The following is a 20,912-nucleotide window of genomic DNA, read 5'->3' as shown; positions in this document are numbered from 1 at the left end:
TTTTCTGCTGTGTGGGAAGTTGCAGCACCATCATGTGTGAAATCTGCAAGAAAAAAAAAACTCTGCAAATGGTGCGCACGCGCACACACAGATAACAAACTGCCAGGCTGGTGCACGAAAAAACAAACACATTAACAAGGAAATGGAAAGTGTGGCCTATTACTGGCAGTGTTTATTTTTAGACGATTAAAAGTTGGAACTCTTCTTGCTCGTTTACCAGAAACATCACAAAAGTTGTTGTGTGGGCCTTATTGGTGCACATGTCAGGTATGGTGTTAAAACCTGCATGCACTCATTTATGTATCAAGGTGCAGTAAAGAGGACCCAAGGCCCATTTTTTTCACGTTGACTACAAACCCCAGATATTGCTGGGAAACCTCGGTAGAGCTGATTTCAGGTACCGTGCACCTTTCACATAGTATGAACTGTCCTCACAGCAGAACTGAGGAGATCTTAAGCTCTTAGTTCTCTTTTAGGGAAACATAAAGCATCCTTAATATTTCTTGTTACTTTCATAAGTCGAGAAAATTAAACTCCATCTTTCTGTGTATATAAGCAGTCATGTGAAAAAATAAAGGTGTCTCTGTGCAGTGCTTGCTTTCCATTTCAGCCATTCTAATGTAGATTTGCTAGTGTGATTGGGATCACTGACCTATTGCATGACTCAACTTCGGCCAAGCTTTATCTGTCAGATGTCCTCACATTTGAGCATACTTTTATGTAGAGTTCATTTCATTTTCATTTATTTATTTCAGACTTTTAGTCACTGAGTCATTGAGCTGACTCAGTGACTAAAAGATGCCCAGGGCCTGTGGCTGGAAAATAAGTCCAGATCATCACCCCTCCACCACCATGCCTGACAGCTGGAATGAGGAAGAGAAACTGTAGTTCCTCTACTGGCCACTTGAGGGCGACCCCAAAAGAGACTCCCATGTTAATATGCCTAATTTTACAGCCTGGCCTCTGTGGATAATTCTCCCATTCATCACAGCTGCATGTCCTGACACAGGCAGTTGGATCAGATTGGGGTCTGCTAGGCCTCAGCTACTATTTTGAGCCATTAAACTGGACCTCTTTACTGTTTGTGTGCTGTTGGTGCCTTTTGGATCATTTCTGGATTATCTGACTAACATTACAGCTTCCTGGGAGGTACAGATCACGCAAGAAATTATTCTCCAGTTTTGATGAGTGAAATTAGCACTAATTAAATAATAAATACCCAGTTAATGGTAACCTCTGGCTCAAAATTATGCAGTGGTTCACGCACGCTATGTCCATATTTTATACCAAATTTGCATGACACATCTGACAAAGCACCAAATCACGTCTTACAAGGTGATCAAATACTTACATCACTAACTAAAATGTACATTTTTTGTAAATCTAATAGTTTTGTTGAGAATTTAATTAAATTATTAAAATAAACCCACCAATTACATTATGGACTGCTGGTGAATTTAATAATTCAGCAATGACTTGTTTACCCTAGTGTATAAATGATCAAATCAGGGTTATTTAGTCAAGTAAAAGACAAAATTTGTGTCACATCACAAAAGCAGATTCCAGCATGTTTATTACCAAATGATGACAATTGTTATCTTCCAGGGGGAAAAAAAAAAACAAACAAACAAAAGAAATATGAGGCCAAACGGGGTGCAACAGATATCTTAAGGCTCTGTTAAATTCTTAGCTTCAAAACAAAGATACAACATAGCATGTATCCCAAAAATGCACAGAAAGCAAATAACTAGTATAAGTTTAAAACTGGCTAGCCCGTGTCATTAGCTCTTAATAAATAGGTTACTATAAGAAAAAGAAGAATACAAAGTGAAATCTGATTAACTGTGTCAGAACTTCTTATTAATCCACATTTTAGAGGAAGTTATTTTTTTCTAAATGATAAGGAATCGGCGTCTCTGAATATTTAAAGTGACACGCGTCATGGAGTCAAACACAAATATGCACGCTGAACTTCCTGCAGTCGTTCCCCCCTCCCTCCAATAGAATAAAATAACAAAATAAAAAACTGCCCTCAAGAAAGCTGAAAATGGAAGACCAGCGTCCACGCAAGTCACACCTTGTAGAGACTGAAAACAGCAAAATGGCTCATCCACATCACTTCAAGTTGAATTAGCGGTAAAAAACATTTTCACTTTTGAGCGTGCGTGCTTTCAGATGAGTTTCACTGCCTCAAACTACTGAAAAATTAAAAATAAGCATCACTGGTTTAATACAGTTATTCACCCTGCTGAGCTAAAAAAACAAAAACAAAAAACCTCACGTTACTTTAATTTGTGTCAGTTTTACGGAATAAGATTTTCAAAATAAGATCAGCACAGTACACCAGGATGGGAAACTGGCTGAAGTAAGCATGCTTAAAAGTGAAAATGCTCCAATAATATGAAATAATTTTTTCAAATTCCAAACTTGAGACATAATACAAGGAATATTAAAGTATATAGTAATGATTTAAGCAGCTTTAAAAAGATGCTGCAACCTCACAACACTCCTGCTTTCAGGGATATTTCAGAAAAAAAAAAAACCCCACACACACATAAAAAACAAAACAAAACAAAAAAACCCGAAAAGACGAATTCACAGGTGGCCGTTCGTAAAAGTCAGTCAGTACAACTTGATCCCGGGTCATCGCGAAGGCCGTTGAGGTTGCAGCAGAAACATCTTCTAACAGTTATGATATCAAAAATAGGACCGACGTCTTTCCTGTCAGATGCTCTGAGACAGGAAGTCAGAAACCACCTCAAGCAGAAACTTTGCCAGCTGCGGTAAGTTTTTAATCAGCAGGGTTGAAGTCAGGTTGTGCCCGCGTTAACGGATCATCAAAAAGCTTGAGGTGGATCCAGACAAATGATGAGTCTGTGAAACAGAAAGACAGGAGGCCATTAGCTCAGGGTTTGTGAAGTTAAACGCAATGATTTTTAAGATCAAAGCATGTCAAAGTTATTTTCAAATACAAGTCAGAGTCATGTTTGGATTATTTAACAGTTTTTTATGCTTTTCTCTGCCATATGTAACGGTAAACTAAAGCTTCCCTGGTTTCTGGACTGCTGCTCAGACAAAATGTACAAATAAAAGTCATTGACGGCAAACGTCTCCTTACTAACAATCCTTATGATGCTTTAAATCCACTAAGGATATGGCATAAAGTATTCCATGTCCGAGGTGCATAAAGAAAATGGTTTTCTCTCAAACTTAAAAACTCTGTGCACAATAAAAAACACAAAAACAAGAAAACAAAAAACTGTTTGGATTACTGTCCAGTGAATTTCTTCCAGTGTACTGCAGCCTGCTGGACCCAAAATGGCTGCCCTCATACTGGATTATTTTTGTTTAAACATAATAAAATTTGCTCATGTAGCTTATTAACCTACTTTCTTAAACTAATTTGAATCCTGGAGTGCAACAGTATTGACTGTTCTTAGGTATATTTCTTCTTTATTTGTAATACACGCAGGGTTACATCCTCCTGCAGGTCAATGCCCAAACAGAACGATGTTTAAGGAACGCTACGGTTTGTGTGATAAAATCAAGTTGTGGATAAAAACTGATACTCACATGGCGGTATTTTGAGTTGCGTTTACTGTGTACACGGTAATGCTCGATGTTTTATTTTTAAATTACTGAGTTTTGCGGTTTAAGGAAAGAAAATTCGTAAAGCTTGCAACTGATGCTTAAAGGTTACAGTGAAGTTACAGTACTGAGAAAAAGTATTTGCCCCTGCTCTCTCTTTTGTTTCTTTTTTCCACATTTACAGGTTTCAGATCATCAAACAAATGTTAATATTGGAAAAAGATAACCCAAGTAAAATACAAATAGCAGCTTTTAATGATTTCATATATTATGGAAAACTAACCCAAACTACCTGACCCCATGTGAAAACGTAATTGTCCTCTAATTATAAGAGCTAGTCACAGCAAGAACTGCAATCAAGTGTTTGCCATAACTGGCATTGAGTCTTTCATATCCCTTTGGAGGAATTCTGGCCCACTCTTCTTTACAGAACTATTTTAATTCACTAATACTTTTTGAGGGTTTCAAGTATAAATAGTCTAAGGTCATACCAAAGCATCTCAATTTGATTTAAGCCCATTCAGAGGTGGACTTATCTCATTGTGCTGCTGCATAACCAGGGATGGGAATTGTTAAGAATTTAGTGATTCAGATTCCATTATCCATATCTAGAGCTGGGCGATATGAGATTTTTTCATATCACGATATGTTTTTTTCATTTCAGGCGATAACGATATCTATCACGATATAAGCCAAATAACTATATTTGTAAGATTTAAATGTGCTGTTGCTCACAAGTAAAATGTGAAATAATCAGCAGCTTGTTTTTATTTAAATATTTATTTCCCATAATAAGTTCAACAGGGTAGATGTACTTAAGGAACATGAGACTTTTTCAAATAAATAAAGGCAAATATTGCAAACTACACAAAAGGCAGCCGCTAAAGCGTTTAAGTTTCAAAACAGAACAAACGAAACAGACTAAATTGTCAATTCCACTTAGAAACAAAATATTAATTCTAAAAATAAATCTTAGTTTGTTTTACAGAAGAACAGACAAAACTGACTAACTTTTGTCAATATCAAATAAACTGAGAACTAAAAGGAAATTCTCAATCTCTCCTTGTTGTATAGCTGAGCTTTTCAAACAGTTTTAACAGTTACTTTAGTCTGACAAAAGCCGAATGACGAATTAGCGCTTCCAGTCAGAGACTGAGGCTACGTCCACACGTACACGGGTATTTTTGAAAACGGAGATTTTCCGTTTTCGTTTTAAAAAATAATCCCGTCCACACATAAAGGCAGAAATGAAGGAAAACGCTGTTATGAACATGCCAAAGCAGCAGGTGGCGCTAGATTCCTAACCGTGCAGAAATGTTGGCCAATCAGAAGTCTAGAAGCCTCGGTGGGAAAAAGTAAACAAAGCTGGGGCATAGAAGCAGAACCGAGTCGTATGTGTGGAGGGACAGTAACTGTGTGTATATATGTAAGCATTTAAACACTGCAGAGAGTACAATTAACAGAAACAGTATTGTAGAAATTCATTTCACCGAAACAATAACGTGGCGCACAGTGTGACGCATGCACCAGTTTATTGTATTTCCAGACTTGCTTTCGGCACAATTTACAGTGCATGCTACTCTGTTTTTTGTCAGACTTGAAATAGCCGAAATACCTTCACACTACGGAACTTCTATGGCTCTTCCGTTCGACAATCTCTCCGGCATTGGAACCATCATCTGTTTTCTCTTCGGTCACGCTCGGTTGATTTTTCTAGTCGGCACACTCATTTCCTCCGCTGGCTGCTTCCCAAACAAACCCACGTGCGGCTTGGCACTTGTGCTGTACGTAACAAGTCACGCGAGGTGACGCTGCGGCTGTGATTGGTTCGGCTCTGCGCTACTTAATTTAGATTGGCTGACCTTTTTTTTTTTTTTTTTAAGAGGACGAGAGTGGCGAGGTCTATCGCGATAGCTTAATTTCTCTATGAGTAAAAGTTATATCGCGATACATATCGTTATCGTTCTATCGCCCAGCTCTATCCATATCATTTACTGATTGATTCCTTATCGATTCAATTCTTACTGATAGTGCTGTGTGGTTAAATGTTTGTGCATGTTGGAGGCTTTTCCTGTCTTTGATGTGTTGGTGGACATTAAAAACAAATAATGTATTATGGTAAATGGCCTGTATTTATATAGCGCTTTACTAGTCCCTAAGGACCCCAAAGCGCTTTACATATCCAGTCATCCACCCATTCACACACATATATTATACATATATTATGCAGAACACTTTGAGGAAGTAATTTGACACATTACTTTCGCGTTTCTCAGTAAAATGACCTGAAACATACCATCTCATAATTACCATTTAACAACATAAACCTCAGGCTACAGTCCCACGCATCAGCACAAATCCCTATCCTAATGAATGGACAATAAGCTGGGCTTAATTGGCAGGCAAGAAACTGAAATACTGGGAAAAGGTTCTCAATTCCCATCCCAATTTAAAACCCAAATGATTTTGAGCTTCAAAGCATGATCTGATGGCAGGATATTCTTCAGGTTTTTTTGTTTCTGTTTTTGTAGCGAGCAGAGTTCATAGTTCCATCAATTACATCAAGTCATCCAAGTCCTGAAGCAGCAAAGCAGCCCCAAAGCATCACATTACCACCACCATGTTTGGCTGTTGATACAATGTTCTTTTTATGAAATGCTGTGTTAGTTCTCCACCTAATGTAACAGAAATATTTTAAGCTCACATTTGTTTTTAGCCACACACAAATCAAGCCTTTGGGTTTGTTTTGTTCATCGGTGGCTTTTGTCTCTTTCTTATTTCTGAATCATGAACTCTGACATCTATTGCAGGAAGTGAGGCCTAAAGTTCTTTAGATGTTCTGAGTGCTTTTGTGACCTCTTGGATGAGTTGTTGATGCACTCTTGGGAGTAATTTTGGTAGGTCACCCACTGCTGGTAATGTGCACTGCAGTTCTCTATATTTATGTGATTCAGTGGAGTTCCAAAGCCTTAGAAATTGCTTTTTAACTCTTTCCATACTAAGAGATGTCAATGTTTCTAATCAGTTTGAGTTTCTTTAACTCACAGCACGACATGTTGCTTTTTGAGTTAATTTAGCCTACTTCACTTTGTTAGACATGTTCTTGTTAAGTGATTTCCTGATTCAACATGTCTGGTAGGGTGTACTAGTGAAACTGAACTTACCCCCTGTGAATTAATCACAGTTAATTCGGGATTTTGGATAGATCTTTTCCCATAATAAAAAACTCCATTTTGTTTTTACTTGGGTTATCTAATATTAAATTTTGTTTGATCTGGCAATTTCTTAACTTTGCTGCAGAATGACAACAGCAGGCACTCTCTTTCTACAGTAGTAACAATATCTGCAGCATTCTCAAGAGAGGCGCATCATTTATTTTACTACATTTATTTATGCCCCAAAACGCATTTATGATACTGTTGTGCATTTAGCTAGCAGTATATAATATATAAAAAAAATCCCAGTGAGCCAACAGATCAGACATTTTAATTTATAAATACGTATTTATAATTTAAAATGTCTGATCTGTTGGCTCACTGGGATTTTTTTTTTTAAAACACTGAGCTGGGGATCCACTGATCTAATAACTGGATCAGATATCATTCCAGGCTTAACTCAAAAATTTGGAACGTACATCTGTGCCTGCTGTCTACAGAAGCATCTATTAAACTCAGCTGTATGTTTTGTTCTGTGTTTACTTCTAGCGTGAAAATGTGAAGTACTTCAAAAAACGTAATCTACCGTGTTGATGGACTCAAAGAAAATCCAAAGGGTTTAAGGATTACTTATTATTGATTATCTGACACATTTTGGATCCTGAACTTCACAGATGTCATCATTAGTTAAAAACAACTTAAAAGTCCAAATTAAAGGTACTGATGGAGAACCTCATATATCACCATAAGATGACAATGAATTAACAGAGTAATGATTAAAGGTTTAGCACTCAGAATTTTTAAAGCAGCCATCTTTATTTTCTTGTTTTAATTTGAGACTAAATGACCGGCGAGAATCCTACAGCTGCATAAGATTTAAAAGGCTGGTGGGTTTTAAACCGCGGTTGCATCTCTCACAGAATCTAAACTGAACTTCCTGTTTTGGAACATAAATTATTTTTCAGGATGTCACATTTTCCTCTTTCTGCGACTCGCCTCATAGGACCATCTGCTTCATTGCCCCCTGCTCTTCCTCCCGGCCCTGAGCATTCAGACAGTTGCATTCTTCATGCTGCATACTTTCTGCGATCTTATGATAACAAGATAAACCAAACAGTTTGCCCAGAGCAGCACCACCCACTCTTCTTTCTCACTTCCAGCCGAATCTCTCTCTCCCTCACACTGCACTCAAAACACCACACAGTCTTGTGAACCGTCTCTACAGGGACATTTTATCACATTTCGTAAAAATAGTAAGGGGCCAACTGTGCTGTGTGTCCAGAGCATGGGTACAGCCCTGCTAGATGATGTCCCTACCTTTTCCTCACTGTACCACGCAGGCTGTGCAGCACTGTTCCTGCTTCTCTGGCAGCGAGGAGTAATTCATCTGCCGGACAATCTCTGCAAACAGCTCATCCACCATCGTCTTGCTCTTGGCAGAGGTTTCGATAAAAGGGCAGCCCCACTCTTGAGCCAAAGCCCGTCCATCCGATCCGGCCACCTCACGCTCAGACTCCAGGTCGACTTTGTTACCAACCAGAATCAGCGGCACCTTCTCAAAGCGCTTCACTCGCACTATTTGGTCTCGCATTGGTCTGATGTCCTTAAAAATTGAGAAAAATAAGAAGTGTGAGATATTGAAATTTAAACAAAAAAAATTAATCATCAAGCAGATGCGAACTTTGGTTATTTCTCAATAGGCACAATTTCTTCATGATGCAAACATTTAATTACGATTTTTCTGGCTCAAAACTGGTCACATTGTTGAGGTAAAGCTTTGTTTTACCCAGCAGACATTCGTGAATTTTCATGAAAGTTTTGGAAATATGCAAATATATATTTTACGGTTGCTAAACATTTCCTTTTGGGAAGGCCAAAACTTCTTTTCACATCTAGTTAAAGCACTTTTATTTATTGGTACTTCAAAAGTAATTATCCATTAAATACCGAGTGCTAATATTGAAGGCTCTAAAATATCAGGACGTGGGATGACTATTTTCTTTAGTAGACCTGGTTCATAGTTATCTAAGCTTTCTTATGCACTGTTTGTTTTCTGTGTGGTGCCATCCTTCAACAAATGAGTGCTATATGGAGATATTGGGGGTCCAAATGAGCCCTAGCCTTCACATTTTAATCTCGATAATGTGGCTTGTAGCATTCCCTGCATGAGAAGTATGAATCACAGCCTGATTAACCACATACGGTTGCAGATTTCAGGTGTGTGTGGTGCATCTGGGGTACCTGGAAAGACTGCTGGTTGACCAGGCTGTAGACCAGGATGAAGCCCTGTCCGTTCTTGATGTACAGGTCTCTCATGGACGCGAACTGCTCCGTCCCCGCCGTGTCCAGGATCTCCAGCACGGAGGGCGACGAGTCCACCTCGATCTCCTTCCGGTAGAAGTCCTCGATGGTCGGGTCATATTTCTCGATAAAAGTGCCGGTGACAAACTGCACGGTGAGCGCGGATTTCCCGACGCCGCCGCTGCCCAGCACGACAACTTTGTATTCTTTCATTGGGGCGGTCAAGGCGGGCTAACTCAGCAGCTAACGACTGCTATACTCGCTCCACAAACATTTATCAGGCCTTTACGAGAGCTAACGAGAGAAGCCACAAAAGTTAGACGATATACAATAACCCCCCTCATTCACATAAACAGTTCAACCGCTCATACTTGGGTTTTTCTACGTTTTCCAGCTAGTGAGACAGTAAAAGTTGATGTCCGGCAACTCCGGCGTTAGCTAGCGTTAAAGCTAGCTCGCGCCTTGCTGAATTCCCGCTGTGCCATCCTCGCGCTTTCAGTCGTTAGATCGATGTGATTCACCACAAGCGCCGGCGTTGGTCAGTGAACTTGTTGTCTACTGACGGCAGGTCACGGTGGTACACATTAGACCCTCACCCCAAACCGCATGACAGTCCCCACAGCAGCCCGCCGGTATCGCCGCAGCGTTGACTGCGTCCTTCCCTTAGTCCGGGCCTGGTTCTGGTTCCGGCCCAGCCCGGCGCCCTAGCAACCGGGCCCGTTATCGACGCAGACTCAGTGTTATAATCCCACCGTCCATTGGCTACAGTTTATTACTGATCCGGTATATATGTGACTGTGTACAGGGTGGGTTCTGCTTCAGAAAGAAAGGCTTTTTTTTCAACCATCTGATTTCCTGGAGCTAACAACCTGTTTCCGCTAACGAGAATCAGACTTCCGCTGCGACGGTTTTCATAATAAAAGCACACAAAACGTTACAGAAAATTACGATTTTTCGTTTCTAACATCCATCCAGGTTTTCCACTTAGCCAATTCTGGGTCGCGGGGACTTGATCATGTTCTTTCCTTGATATTTATTTATTTATTTAAATACAGTACTGTGCAAATGCCTTGAGACACCCCTTATTCCTTTAAATTAGTTTTTTTTAAATGCGCCCTCTCCAGGCTTTTTGAAGAAAATCTTTTTTCCTTTTCACTCATTTTCAGTCCAGTCCTTGTACCTGACCATTTTCAGATGACAATTTTAAAAAAATGTTTTACACTGACGTTTGAGTCATTCAAACAAGTGATGAGCTAGTTTTATGTCCACACACAATAGACAGTTTGTTACATTTCAGTTTTATTACAGTTTAGTTGAATACACAATAATAATAATAATGATAATTGCTAACCTACATATTTAGCGATTTATCATGCAGACCTATCTTATTCACACAAGTTATCTAAATGAGCAGATTGTTGTCACATGAAGTGGTTTCATTTATTTTCCCGCAGTTACACACTATCCTCCAGGGGATTAGCTTCACTGATGCATAAGTGTGGGTTAGTTCACAATGTGAAAAACACCAAGACTGGACGTTGTGAGCAAAGACTGGTTTAATGTGCAATCACAATGTTGCCGTTATATGAAGGAAGAATTTGTTTAAAGAAACAGCCACAAAATGAATCAGCTACAGGTCCATCTTGACCATTTCTCCGTGTTACTGAGGATGTCACACTCAGAGGTTGCAGTCTTACATCAGCAGCATAAGGAAGCTGGTCAACCTCACTTCCTCTGAGAGCAGTTTCGATTCCTGTTTTTATATTTATATTTGGGTGAAGTTCTCTGAATAGCTTTACTATAGTGCTTTTAACTGCAATAGATTAAGTTAGTGGTCTGCTAATTCAGATTAATTCTGCATACTGAAGACAGTGACTCTCTACAGTGCAGTTAATTTCAAAACTGCATCATTCATCACACTTTGCACTCTGTTATCCAAGAAACTTTAATTTCATCTGGTTTTTGCCATACTGTCTTTAGTAAGCCATTTTGCATTTTTTATTGTAATGCATAGTCATATTACCTCATTATATTTGAGTTAATTTATTTTTTAGATAATTAAGATAATTGTTTGATCCTGTTTTATTTAATTTTATTGAGCTATAGACTATTTTATTCATTTAAACTATATGTTGTTGGGCAGATCATTAGGTATGCCTTTAAACTCCTCAATCAACACAAATATTTAATCAGCCAATAACATGGCAGCAACTCAGTGTATTGACATGTTGAGTTCAAATTGAGCATCAAAATAGGGAAGAATTGTGATTTAAGGAACTTTGAAAATGGCATGAATGGGATGGTCTGAGTATTTCAGAAACTGTGGATCTAGTGGGATTTTCCCACAAAATCACCGGGTTTACAGAGCATGGTTTTCTGAGGGAAAATGCCTTGTTGATACCTGAGGTCAGAGGAGAATGGTGAGACTATGTCAAGCTGATAAGGGTCAACAGTAATTCGTTACAACCAAGGAGGAAGAGCATCTGTGAACCCAGATGAGCTGCAGCAGCAGAAGTCCACATCAGGTGCCAGTATTGTCAGCTAAGAACAGGAAACTGAGGCCACGATTTGAGGCTACAACATTTCTGAGGAATGTTTCCAGTTCCCAGTACTGGCAAGGTGTACCTAACAAATTGTCCAGTGTGTCTATACCCTATGCTTGAATAAATTTAACCCCATAATATTTTCATCTTGATCCCAATGACCTGATTTCTCTTTTGTGAAAGGTTAAAAGGTCTTTCCTGGGTGCCAAAACACTTTATATACAGATAAGCCCCTGAGATGCATGTGTGTTATTGTAGTCTTAGTTATTAACAGTTGTTGCATAAAGGGGTCCTTTAAGGCCATATATGCACATTTAGGGGCATTACCAGATGTTCAGGGTGTACGTTGTGGTTTGTATACTTCTTTTGCTGTATGTGTATGTCTGCAATGAAAGAGACAAAAAAACACACACAAGAGGATCACAATGAAGTGTTTTATTTAAGGTCAAACAGAAATTGCAGAACTCATCATAGGCACAGTAACTTACTCATAATTAGCTATACACTGCAAAATATATTGGCATGTAGCACAGCAGCACATACAAGCACCACAAGCAGAAAACAGAGTGAAACAAAGAAACAGCAGTCACGTTCAAGTCTGCCCAAGAGTGTCAGAGTTTTTTATGGCTTAGTCCTGAACAGTCTTTGGCCCTCATCATCTTCCACGGGGGTGTCGTTCAGTCGGCGATTGTACCCAATTTAAAAAATAAGTTGTGGACTCAACAGAGGATGTAATTAAATTGATATGATTGGCACACGCTCAGTTCACGTGGCGGTTTTAGTCATTGAGATGTAGAACCTAAAAGTCCAGTTTGCACATTAAAGGCACAATCACAACTAAAATGAATCGTAACAATACAGTGATTTAAAACCCACAGCATGTACTTAAACTGGGACAGCAATGATGAGGGGAGCTGGTGAGTCAGTAGAGACGCTTTGGTGAGTTGTGGGTACACGTCGTTCAGAGACCCGTCCCTGCTCACAAACTCTTTGAAGTCAATATTCAACAGTCAGAGGGCTGTGAACCGATTCTCCAGGATGACTCAGTCAGTTCAACACTAGGAGAAGTGCCATGGCAACAAAATCGCTGGCTTTGGGGGCAAATAAAGAGGATCACATGTTCAAATCAGCAGAACCAGAGTCATGTGAGGATGCTGCTGCTGCTGGGAGAGGAAAATATTGGAAAAGCCGTTTGTTTGCAATTTAGTCTAAAATCCTGAGGAGAATTCAGATTTATTGTTGTTTTGGTTAATGACAAGAAACAGGAGAGTTTAAAAAAATTACAAAATGACAGAGATGAAGGAGAATTTAAATCTCTGTTCCTCTGTGGTCAGATTTAATATCGGCTCCTATTTTGTTTTTTTCCAGCCTGCAGATGGAGCTACTCTGTGCTTTATTTCGGTGCTTTACTGGAGAGAGGAATGTGTCTGCATGTCATCTGCTCAGATTAGGTTCTTACATATGATCCACCTCTCCTGTTTGATGTCAGGGTCGCATATTATTAAACCACAGAGGATCAATCAACTGAAGTGAACTGAAAAAAAATAGCTTTATAAAGCAAATCATTTGTAGTTTACAGCTAGGCAGTGCCATGCTTAGCAAAGAACAGGGCTCTAGCAACAAACAAAAGGGCAGATGTAAGAAAACAATAGACATATCGTTAACAATATATTGATTAGATTTTTTTTAATTGACTCTTTTATCTGTATTTATTCAAAATAAATTTTGAGTATTCTGACATAGTTATGTACATAAGTGCAAACAAGGTGAACATCACACATTCGTATACACCTCAGTGAGGATCGACATCACCCAGCACAGCTGGGCAGTAAGAGACCTCGAGACCACCTTCTTGGCCAAAACCTGAGCCAGATCTCTCGGTCTGTAGGAGGCAAACGGCAAAAACCGCTCGCCTCCACAGAAAAAAAGATCTTCCAGTTAGTCCAAGGGTCTCTTTACCTCCCTGACAGATGTTTGCTCTAAAAGCCAGAGTTCATTCCTATTTCTCAAAAACACCATGTACAAGAAGAAAAAACCTAAATATAAAATGAACGTCAAATAAACAAAACAAAATAAATGGCTGACCTCCCCTAAGGACCTTTGGATATTACAAGGATTAAAGTTTTTTCAATCACGTTGCAACAAGACAAACTAATAATTAGACATTCCCTTTTCGGATAGGTTAGTGCTGTATGTCATCTCAATTATTGTGGAAAAAAAATCACTATTAGGATAATAAAAAGGTAGCCATGTTGTCATTTTGTTGCCATAGCAACAGCAACTATTACCATTAACAATGACTCCATCATTGTGTACAAACGATTTTCATATCATAATGTTTTTCATATTGGTCTACACAAACTATTAACTACATATAAATGATTTTTTTGTTGTCATTATTGTTATTATTATTTTCATGCCGCGTTTTTTTTTTTTTTTCAGAAAAAAAAAATCTTACATTTATTACATTTTCATACACAGCTGTGACATATGATCGAGGATTAAGGCCCTTTGTTTGTATTCTCAGGACTGAGTTAACTGTGTCCACATGCTGAAGGATCTGATCACAGGACAGCGAAGATCAGAGCTCTGCACACGTTGAACAGTTATGATTCAGGACCGTGTGGGGAAAAAAAATTACAACCAGGCCCAAAGGTAATCAAGTACAAGAGAATGAATGAGGGAACAAAATTAAGAGGTAAAAACATTGTTTGTATTTTTTTTTTTTCTCATGGTGCTCCACAATCCTCAAATTAATACACTCTTGAGCCTTAATAGATACATTTAAATGTATTTAAAAACCTCAAATGCCCTCGAGAGGCACAGTTTATTAATCAAGTATTCTGTTTTTCCAGCTGGACAGTGAAGGCATACTGATGTTAGGGGTAGGGTCACTTAAGGAGGGGATTGGCTGGACGAAGCTAGTCTTTAGAAAAAGGGACCTGTCTGGACATTCTGATCATCAGGTTCATAGAGACAGCTATGAGCCTACATACTGTTTGATCCACCATGCAGATAAAAAGTCAGCTATACTTTAAAAAATACTTTATTCAACTATTTTGGGAGATACACTTATTCACAAGATTTTATATCACTCTTATGTCTGTATAGTAAATATGAAGCTTAAATCAGCTGTATGGGGCACTAGCCTGTTTCCATACAAAGTGGAGCTACACAGATAAATTAACAGGTATTAGGTTATTACAAATAAGGTGTCCTCTAAAAGTATGTAAACTGAAATAGATATTTTAAACCTCAGTTTTAGCATTTTAGGATGAAAGCATTGCATGAGATAAAATACAGACTGGCTTTAGCTTTTATTATGTGCTATTTAATACACAAACAGCACAGAAATAGATAGTTATGCATCTTGATATTTGTAGACCAGTTCAGTAGCGTTTACTTTAGGCTACCTTTTCGCTGTTCAGTCAACATGCTTTCATATGGCTTCTGATGTAGAGGATCTGTGGATTTGTTCTCTGCTCGGTCTGTTTGACCTCAGCACAGCCTCTGATACTGTCGACCATGATACTTTCCTTAGTAGACCTATGGTTTCCATTTGACTAACCTTCTTCTTATTTATCTGCAAGGCTCAGATAAATGCGAGGCTCAATCCTGAGCCAGCTGGCATCATTCAGGGTTTTTCAGAAGTTTCTTATCGTTTCTATGCAGATGACATTTACTTATACGTCTATCATTTTCTATTATATTTTATTGTGATTTTTCACAGTTTTTATTTATTTTACACTATTTTTTGCCAAGCACTTTATAACTTCATTTCTGTGACAAGTGCTTTTATAAATAAACTTTACTTATATACTATATAAGAGCTAAAGCCACCTACTGTTTTGTCTCATTTTTGTGCTTTAATAGCAACTTCAGATGCACAAATTATCCAATAATATCTGTTAACGCACTTATAGAGGGCACTCTATTCTTGTTTAAGTTGGCTTAAGTTATTACAAACATTACACAGTTTGTCCAAAAGCTAACTTTTAGTTATCTAAAAGGTGTAAACACCTTCCATGCAAGACTGCACATTTAATCTTTAAAATGGATATAAAGAGGGCACTCTGTAGTTTTATAGATGTTTTCCTCCTGTAATTATTTCTTCATGGACAGTTTACAATCCATCTGGGTTATATTGCTGGTTGCCTGGCAACCTCACTGTTCACAAGCAGTCACGATGTGTAATGCGGTTGTTTTTGCACAACTGTTTATTAAGGTGTGCTGGCCTTTTCTCTGTGTTAACTAGCAGCTCTTTCCAGCTTAGTATTAGCACAGAAACATAAGAGCAGCTCAGATCTTCTGTCTTTAAAAAAAAAGTAAGCAGATATGTGTACTTTTTCTTAAACTGCCACAAATACGCCATTTGGGGCATTTAGGTGGTCAGGAGGGAAAAGCTTTTACACGCCCAAAATGAGGGTTAATCCCAGGATTATACCTGGTGCTGAACTTGCAGCTCTGGCTGGGTGGGTTTTCTGCACAGTTATGTCTCCACAAAGCTTTTCTACACCAAAAGTTAACAGAATCAGGGCTGCAGTACTGGGACAAGGGAAATACATGTGAGAAAAAAGGTAGCATGCTGACTTTCTGCCTAATGAGAATATGCTTTGTTTATAGTGCTTTGGATACTACAGAGGGTAGGGGTAGAAAAACTGACTAGCAATAAATGGTACTGAAATGTACCTGAATTGTGTACATTTGTACTTCAAAGAGTACAGCAGTCTGCTCTACCTTTTCTGACAGTGAAAGATATTTCTAAAAGTAGTCACACCACCCATTAACATTAAATATAAATCTATATAACAATACACATACTTTAATATGTCTTAACACAGTTTCATCATGGTACCTACAGTATGTGACCTCTGAAATAGTCTATATAGAGTGAACCATTACATTTCAGCATGCCTGTCTTTTAGAAGGGCATGTGTAAAGTTTTTGCATTAGATACATTCACGACACATTAACATTATTTAAAATGAATAATGTTCAATGGGAGATGTGTAATATCTGCAGCATTTACATCTAACCAAATATGTGATCCATCGTCTTTTCTGACACACGTATGTATGCACACAACTCTCTGATTTATTTCCTTACATTGACAGTAAGACAGCACAGCTGTCTCAGAGAAGAAACTGATACAAATGTGATTTCATATTATAATAATGTACCAAATAACACATCTGTCTTTGAGCACTGGTCTGGTCTTACAGTGTACTGACAGTTTTGTTTGAGGAGACTTGAAAGAGGCACATTTGAATTTGGATATAAGTGATTTCAGCCCAGTTTCCAAAGCTGTTAAGTTCATTTTTTTGTATACACCTACAAAGCAATTCCTTACACACTTGAAAGTCCCCCCCAATTTTTTTTTCACCATCAGACATCAAGCATGAGAATTGTTCATCCTTTTCTACAACTTGATTCTGGTTATAAGAATATTTAGAGTCTCGTCATTTTTGACAAACAGGACAGCAGTAGAAAGACATGACATTTTAAAGTCAGACAGGACATTTTCAAGTTCGAAGCTTTCTCCCTGCAGAACCATAAAACATAAAAATCTTGTGCCACTTATTTAGTCCAAAAGCCACATTAAACAAACAGCCTTTTGAAATACATCTCTGCATTAGAGAGGGAAACATTTATTTGGAGGATTTATCCAGATATTGCATTAAACGGGCAGTTCCTTGCATATACCGCAGACTTTAGGCACAACAAAAGGAAACCGATCTCGCTTCCATCTTGTGCAATAACTGACATCAGGTGTAAAAGTTTAAGTGGCATTTACAGGCGAGCTGAACACACACAGAATCGGTTTCAAAGAGTGTTCAGGTTTCAAATCACAGAGGAAACAGGATGAACCTTTCCTTTTTTAGTCGTTACACAGTTACCCATCACAAAAGAAACACAATCACTGATCGGAAATCACGATTCAAGAAACTTCACAGCTCAGGTTTATCAGTTTTGATGATTGGAGCTGTCTGGTCTATTACTGGAGAGTACTATACAGAGAGGGGCCCTTACATAGAGAACATAACCTCAGCTGCTTTAAGGCAGTTTATTTAACACATCCTAAAGATATCCCTCATCCCATCTTCTTTATAAGAAGTAATTACATACTAAGTTACTTTCACCCAGTCTACATTTTTCAATAAAACAGGGGGGGCGAATCATTCATTGCATTTAGGAAACTCTAATATACATTTTAAGAGGCATTTGCTGTAACCAGTAGACTTTATCCCAATAGCAGCTACAGGCTAATACACTCTATTTACGTAACTAATTCTTCTTTGAATTATTTTTGGGACACTAAGTCTCCTCTGCAGCTGAGCAGAAAAAATCAAAGGCACAAACAAATGAACAACAACCCCTTACTGACGTATCACCGGGCAAAATGAGACCATGATGACAGACTGAGCGGTACACGTCGTACAACACAAACGTCACATTTGCACTCATCTTGAAACGTAAACGTGACATGATATGAAACACTCTTTCACTTTGACAGCCCGTCATGGTTGGAGACCGGCAGCTGGTCCGTCTGAATTTTCTACAATGAACTTCTCAGAGTTTCTTACTTTGGAACAGTCAAATGTGTTGGGTGGCCTCATGTGATGGCTCCGACCCATAAAGGGCATTTAGTCTTGAATATATATGTGTGTGTGTGTGTGTGTGTGTGTGTGTGTTTATGTGTGTGCACATGTGCTGCACTTTTAAGGTGTGGGCATGTATGGCTGTAAGGACGAGGGAGCTCTATTGCTCGCCCCGATCAAGTCAGTATGCATCAGGGTGGCTGCTTTAAAGCAACGGTAATACGTCCAGGTCTGTATTGCATGAACCATCGCAGCTCTCTTACGTTCACAACATGATATCAGTCGGTGTGCACTGTGGGCGAGGCACATGTTTGCTGCAGTGCTCGGGGTTTATGGGACTTTAACTGGGGTTTCGGGAAAGGCTTACTGAGTTTAGTGCCACAGGAGCTGCCACCAGCAGTTTGGGGACGGGGCAGAAATGGGTTTCCATGGGAATGCACTGGAGCTCCACCGGATCTGAAGTCAGAAGCTCCGAGGGGTCTACTGGAAGAGAGAGAGGGGGGGAAGAGGAGGAGGAGGAGCTGTGAGTTCTTACAGACACAAACATATGCAGGCAAACCTCTGTAGCAGATTATTTTATACTGATATCTGTGCTTAATTATAATGATCTTTTAAAATTATGGGCAAAGCAAATAGTCAAGTTAGCACTGAGGTTGTTTTTATAGATGTTAATGCTGAATGTGTGTTATCACCTCACTTTACACCTTTGCTTGTTTGAATCTTCACGTCAAAAAGAGAGAGGGTTGGGTGTAACATCTCAGGAAGGAAAGTTTACAAAATCTGTGATACCTAGTCGACTAGTTATGCACTCATCCATAGTAGCAGCAGGTTAGTTCAAAATCATGGACTGGTATGATGCTGGTAAACCGAAAGAATGCAAATTTAGTTCATTTCAGGTAAATTCCATTAAAGCTGCATAGTAGAGTCGAGCCACATGTGATTTCATCTTAAATGTGAAACATTTTTTCCTGCTGGTTTTGAAATTAAAAATCCCCATCATGTTTCGTAAAAATCAAAGCAAACGGACTTCTGTTTTAGCTGTAAGTAAACAACAAAAAGCAGCAAACACCACCAGTCAAAGGATTTTAGAGCGCTCTCATTTTTATACATATTAAGGGAAATTACATTGTGTAATATCTCAGTGCACTCTGAGTAAATAATGGTAATGGTTAATCCTTCAGTTTGTGCAAGCTCTTAAATCAAAGTGATGTTTTTATTGCTAAAATATCAAATTTACTGCTTTACAAAAAAACAGAAAGAATTAGTAAAGCACATTATTGTTTTTTGATCGAGATGGTAAATTACAGCTATTTACTAGTTTTGGTGGTTGAATGCTATCTAACGCTTGATTAAGTGTGCTGGCTCAAATTCGGGAATAAAAACGTGAATTCAGTTTGTTGTTTGCCAAATAAATAAAAACATAATTTTTAGTTTTAAGCAAGTTTTTGACAGATTTCTAAAATATTTGTGCTTTTTTTTTGGTGTTTTGTCAGGTGGTCTAACAAATTTGTGAAGCACTGTGGCCACTTTCAGTTGTTTCCTTATTCACGAGAGGTCACCACAGCAGGTAGCTTTAATTTGGCAGATTTTCTACTCTGGATCCCCTTCCTGATGCAGCCCCAAAGGGATCTGGATCTCCTCCTGGGATCAAACCGGGACTCCTTCACTTGTTAGGTGGGCTCTGGGCTTTAATTTCAGTGATCACTGGGACATAAAAGAAAACACACATAAAGAATGAAGAGGCAAATTTGATAAAAAAACTGCTTAAAATTTTGTGCCAAAATTAAGGTTTAACAAGCATTTTTCATCTTTTTGTGTTGTGGATTTTTTTTTGTCACATATCTCTTGTAACGTCTGTGTTGTACCGGTCTTTCCACAGTGGCGCACACATCAATGCACTTGCGGGTTGACCTGTCTGGTTAATCGAAGTTAAACTCTCTGTCCAGTTTGTTTCTTCAGAAATTTCAGGTCTTTGTGCTGCTGTGGGATAAACTGCAGACCCAGATTGCTTCAACTCTGTATTATATTTGATACACAAGTTTTTGTGAGTTTTTGAAATGTCTGCATCGTCAGTGTTGTTTTATTCTCTCTCAAAAACAAAATGTTTTAAGCAATAAAACATACCACATATAGCAAATTGATATTTATTTTCTTTTTTAATTTGTCAGAAGGTTCAATAAACGCTCCAGTTTCAAAAAGAATAAAACATTTCTGGCCATTTTTCACAGTTCAGGATTTTCAGGGCCAACGGTGCATCAGAGGGTGTAGATTGTTCCTGTACAGACCAAGGGTTTCTAGTATTTGAGAAAAGTTGGGACACTTACGGGTGAATTTATTAACTTCCAGAGCTGCAGGAAAGCTGTAGTTCAACCAGTTTTCTTAAACTTAGACTTATTTTTTAATAAATTTACACATTTTTCTTTTCCTTTTTCCTTTGCTGGTGACCTGCTGACCTTCGTACCATTCAAGTTTATTAGAAATTTAAATAATGAGGGTGCCCTAAATCATTTGACTGGTAGGTTGTATCCAAGCAAATTAAGTAACTGTTTGGCTGCAAACATTTATTTTTATATGATATATATTTTTTAACAGAGATGAGAGCTGGCATGCTTTAATGCCAGGCCACATACTGCACACAGTAACGACTGAGACAGACATGATGTGATTCAACACCAAACAAAGACACTCAGATGAAAACAGTTGTCAATTTCAAGATTCCTCTCAAA

At 38.5% G+C, this 20,912-nt stretch overlaps 2 protein-coding genes across 7 annotated transcripts in view; both read right to left on the bottom strand.

Annotated features, from left to right (window-relative positions):
- Window positions 1-1,556: 1,556 nt before the first annotated feature.
- rap2c (RAP2C, member of RAS oncogene family) lies at window positions 1,557-9,945 on the bottom strand. The gene is made up of 3 exons (XM_026144029.1): window positions 8,985-9,945; window positions 8,061-8,346; window positions 1,557-2,874 (listed from the first exon to the last, which is right to left on the bottom strand). The coding sequence occupies exons 1-2, from the start codon at window positions 9,255-9,257 to the stop codon at window positions 8,068-8,070; spliced, it is 552 nt and encodes a 183-aa protein (XP_025999814.1). The 5' UTR covers window positions 9,258-9,945; the 3' UTR covers window positions 1,557-2,874; window positions 8,061-8,067.
- A 6,448-nt stretch (window positions 9,946-16,393) lies between these two features.
- The window catches only part of mbnl3 (muscleblind-like splicing regulator 3), a 31,823-nt gene continuing 27,304 nt past the window's right edge, over window positions 16,394-20,912 (bottom strand). For 3 of the 6 annotated variants that reach the window (XM_026143972.1, XM_026143980.1, XM_026143990.1), the window contains one exon: window positions 16,394-18,669. In XM_026143972.1, the coding sequence (XP_025999757.1) occupies window positions 18,527-18,669 (143 nt within the window). In that variant the 3' untranslated portion in view covers window positions 16,394-18,526. The remainder of the gene's footprint in view (window positions 18,670-20,912) is intronic. The other 3 variants (XM_026143999.1, XM_026144007.1, XM_026144015.1) reach the window with 3 other exon arrangements.

Source organism: Astatotilapia calliptera, chromosome 2 (genome assembly GCF_900246225.1).
Source record: "Astatotilapia calliptera chromosome 2, fAstCal1.2, whole genome shotgun sequence".
NCBI lineage: Eukaryota > Metazoa > Chordata > Actinopteri > Cichliformes > Cichlidae > Astatotilapia > Astatotilapia calliptera.
Note: the sequence above shows the minus strand (reverse complement) of the source record. Positions and strands in the feature narration are given on the sequence as shown.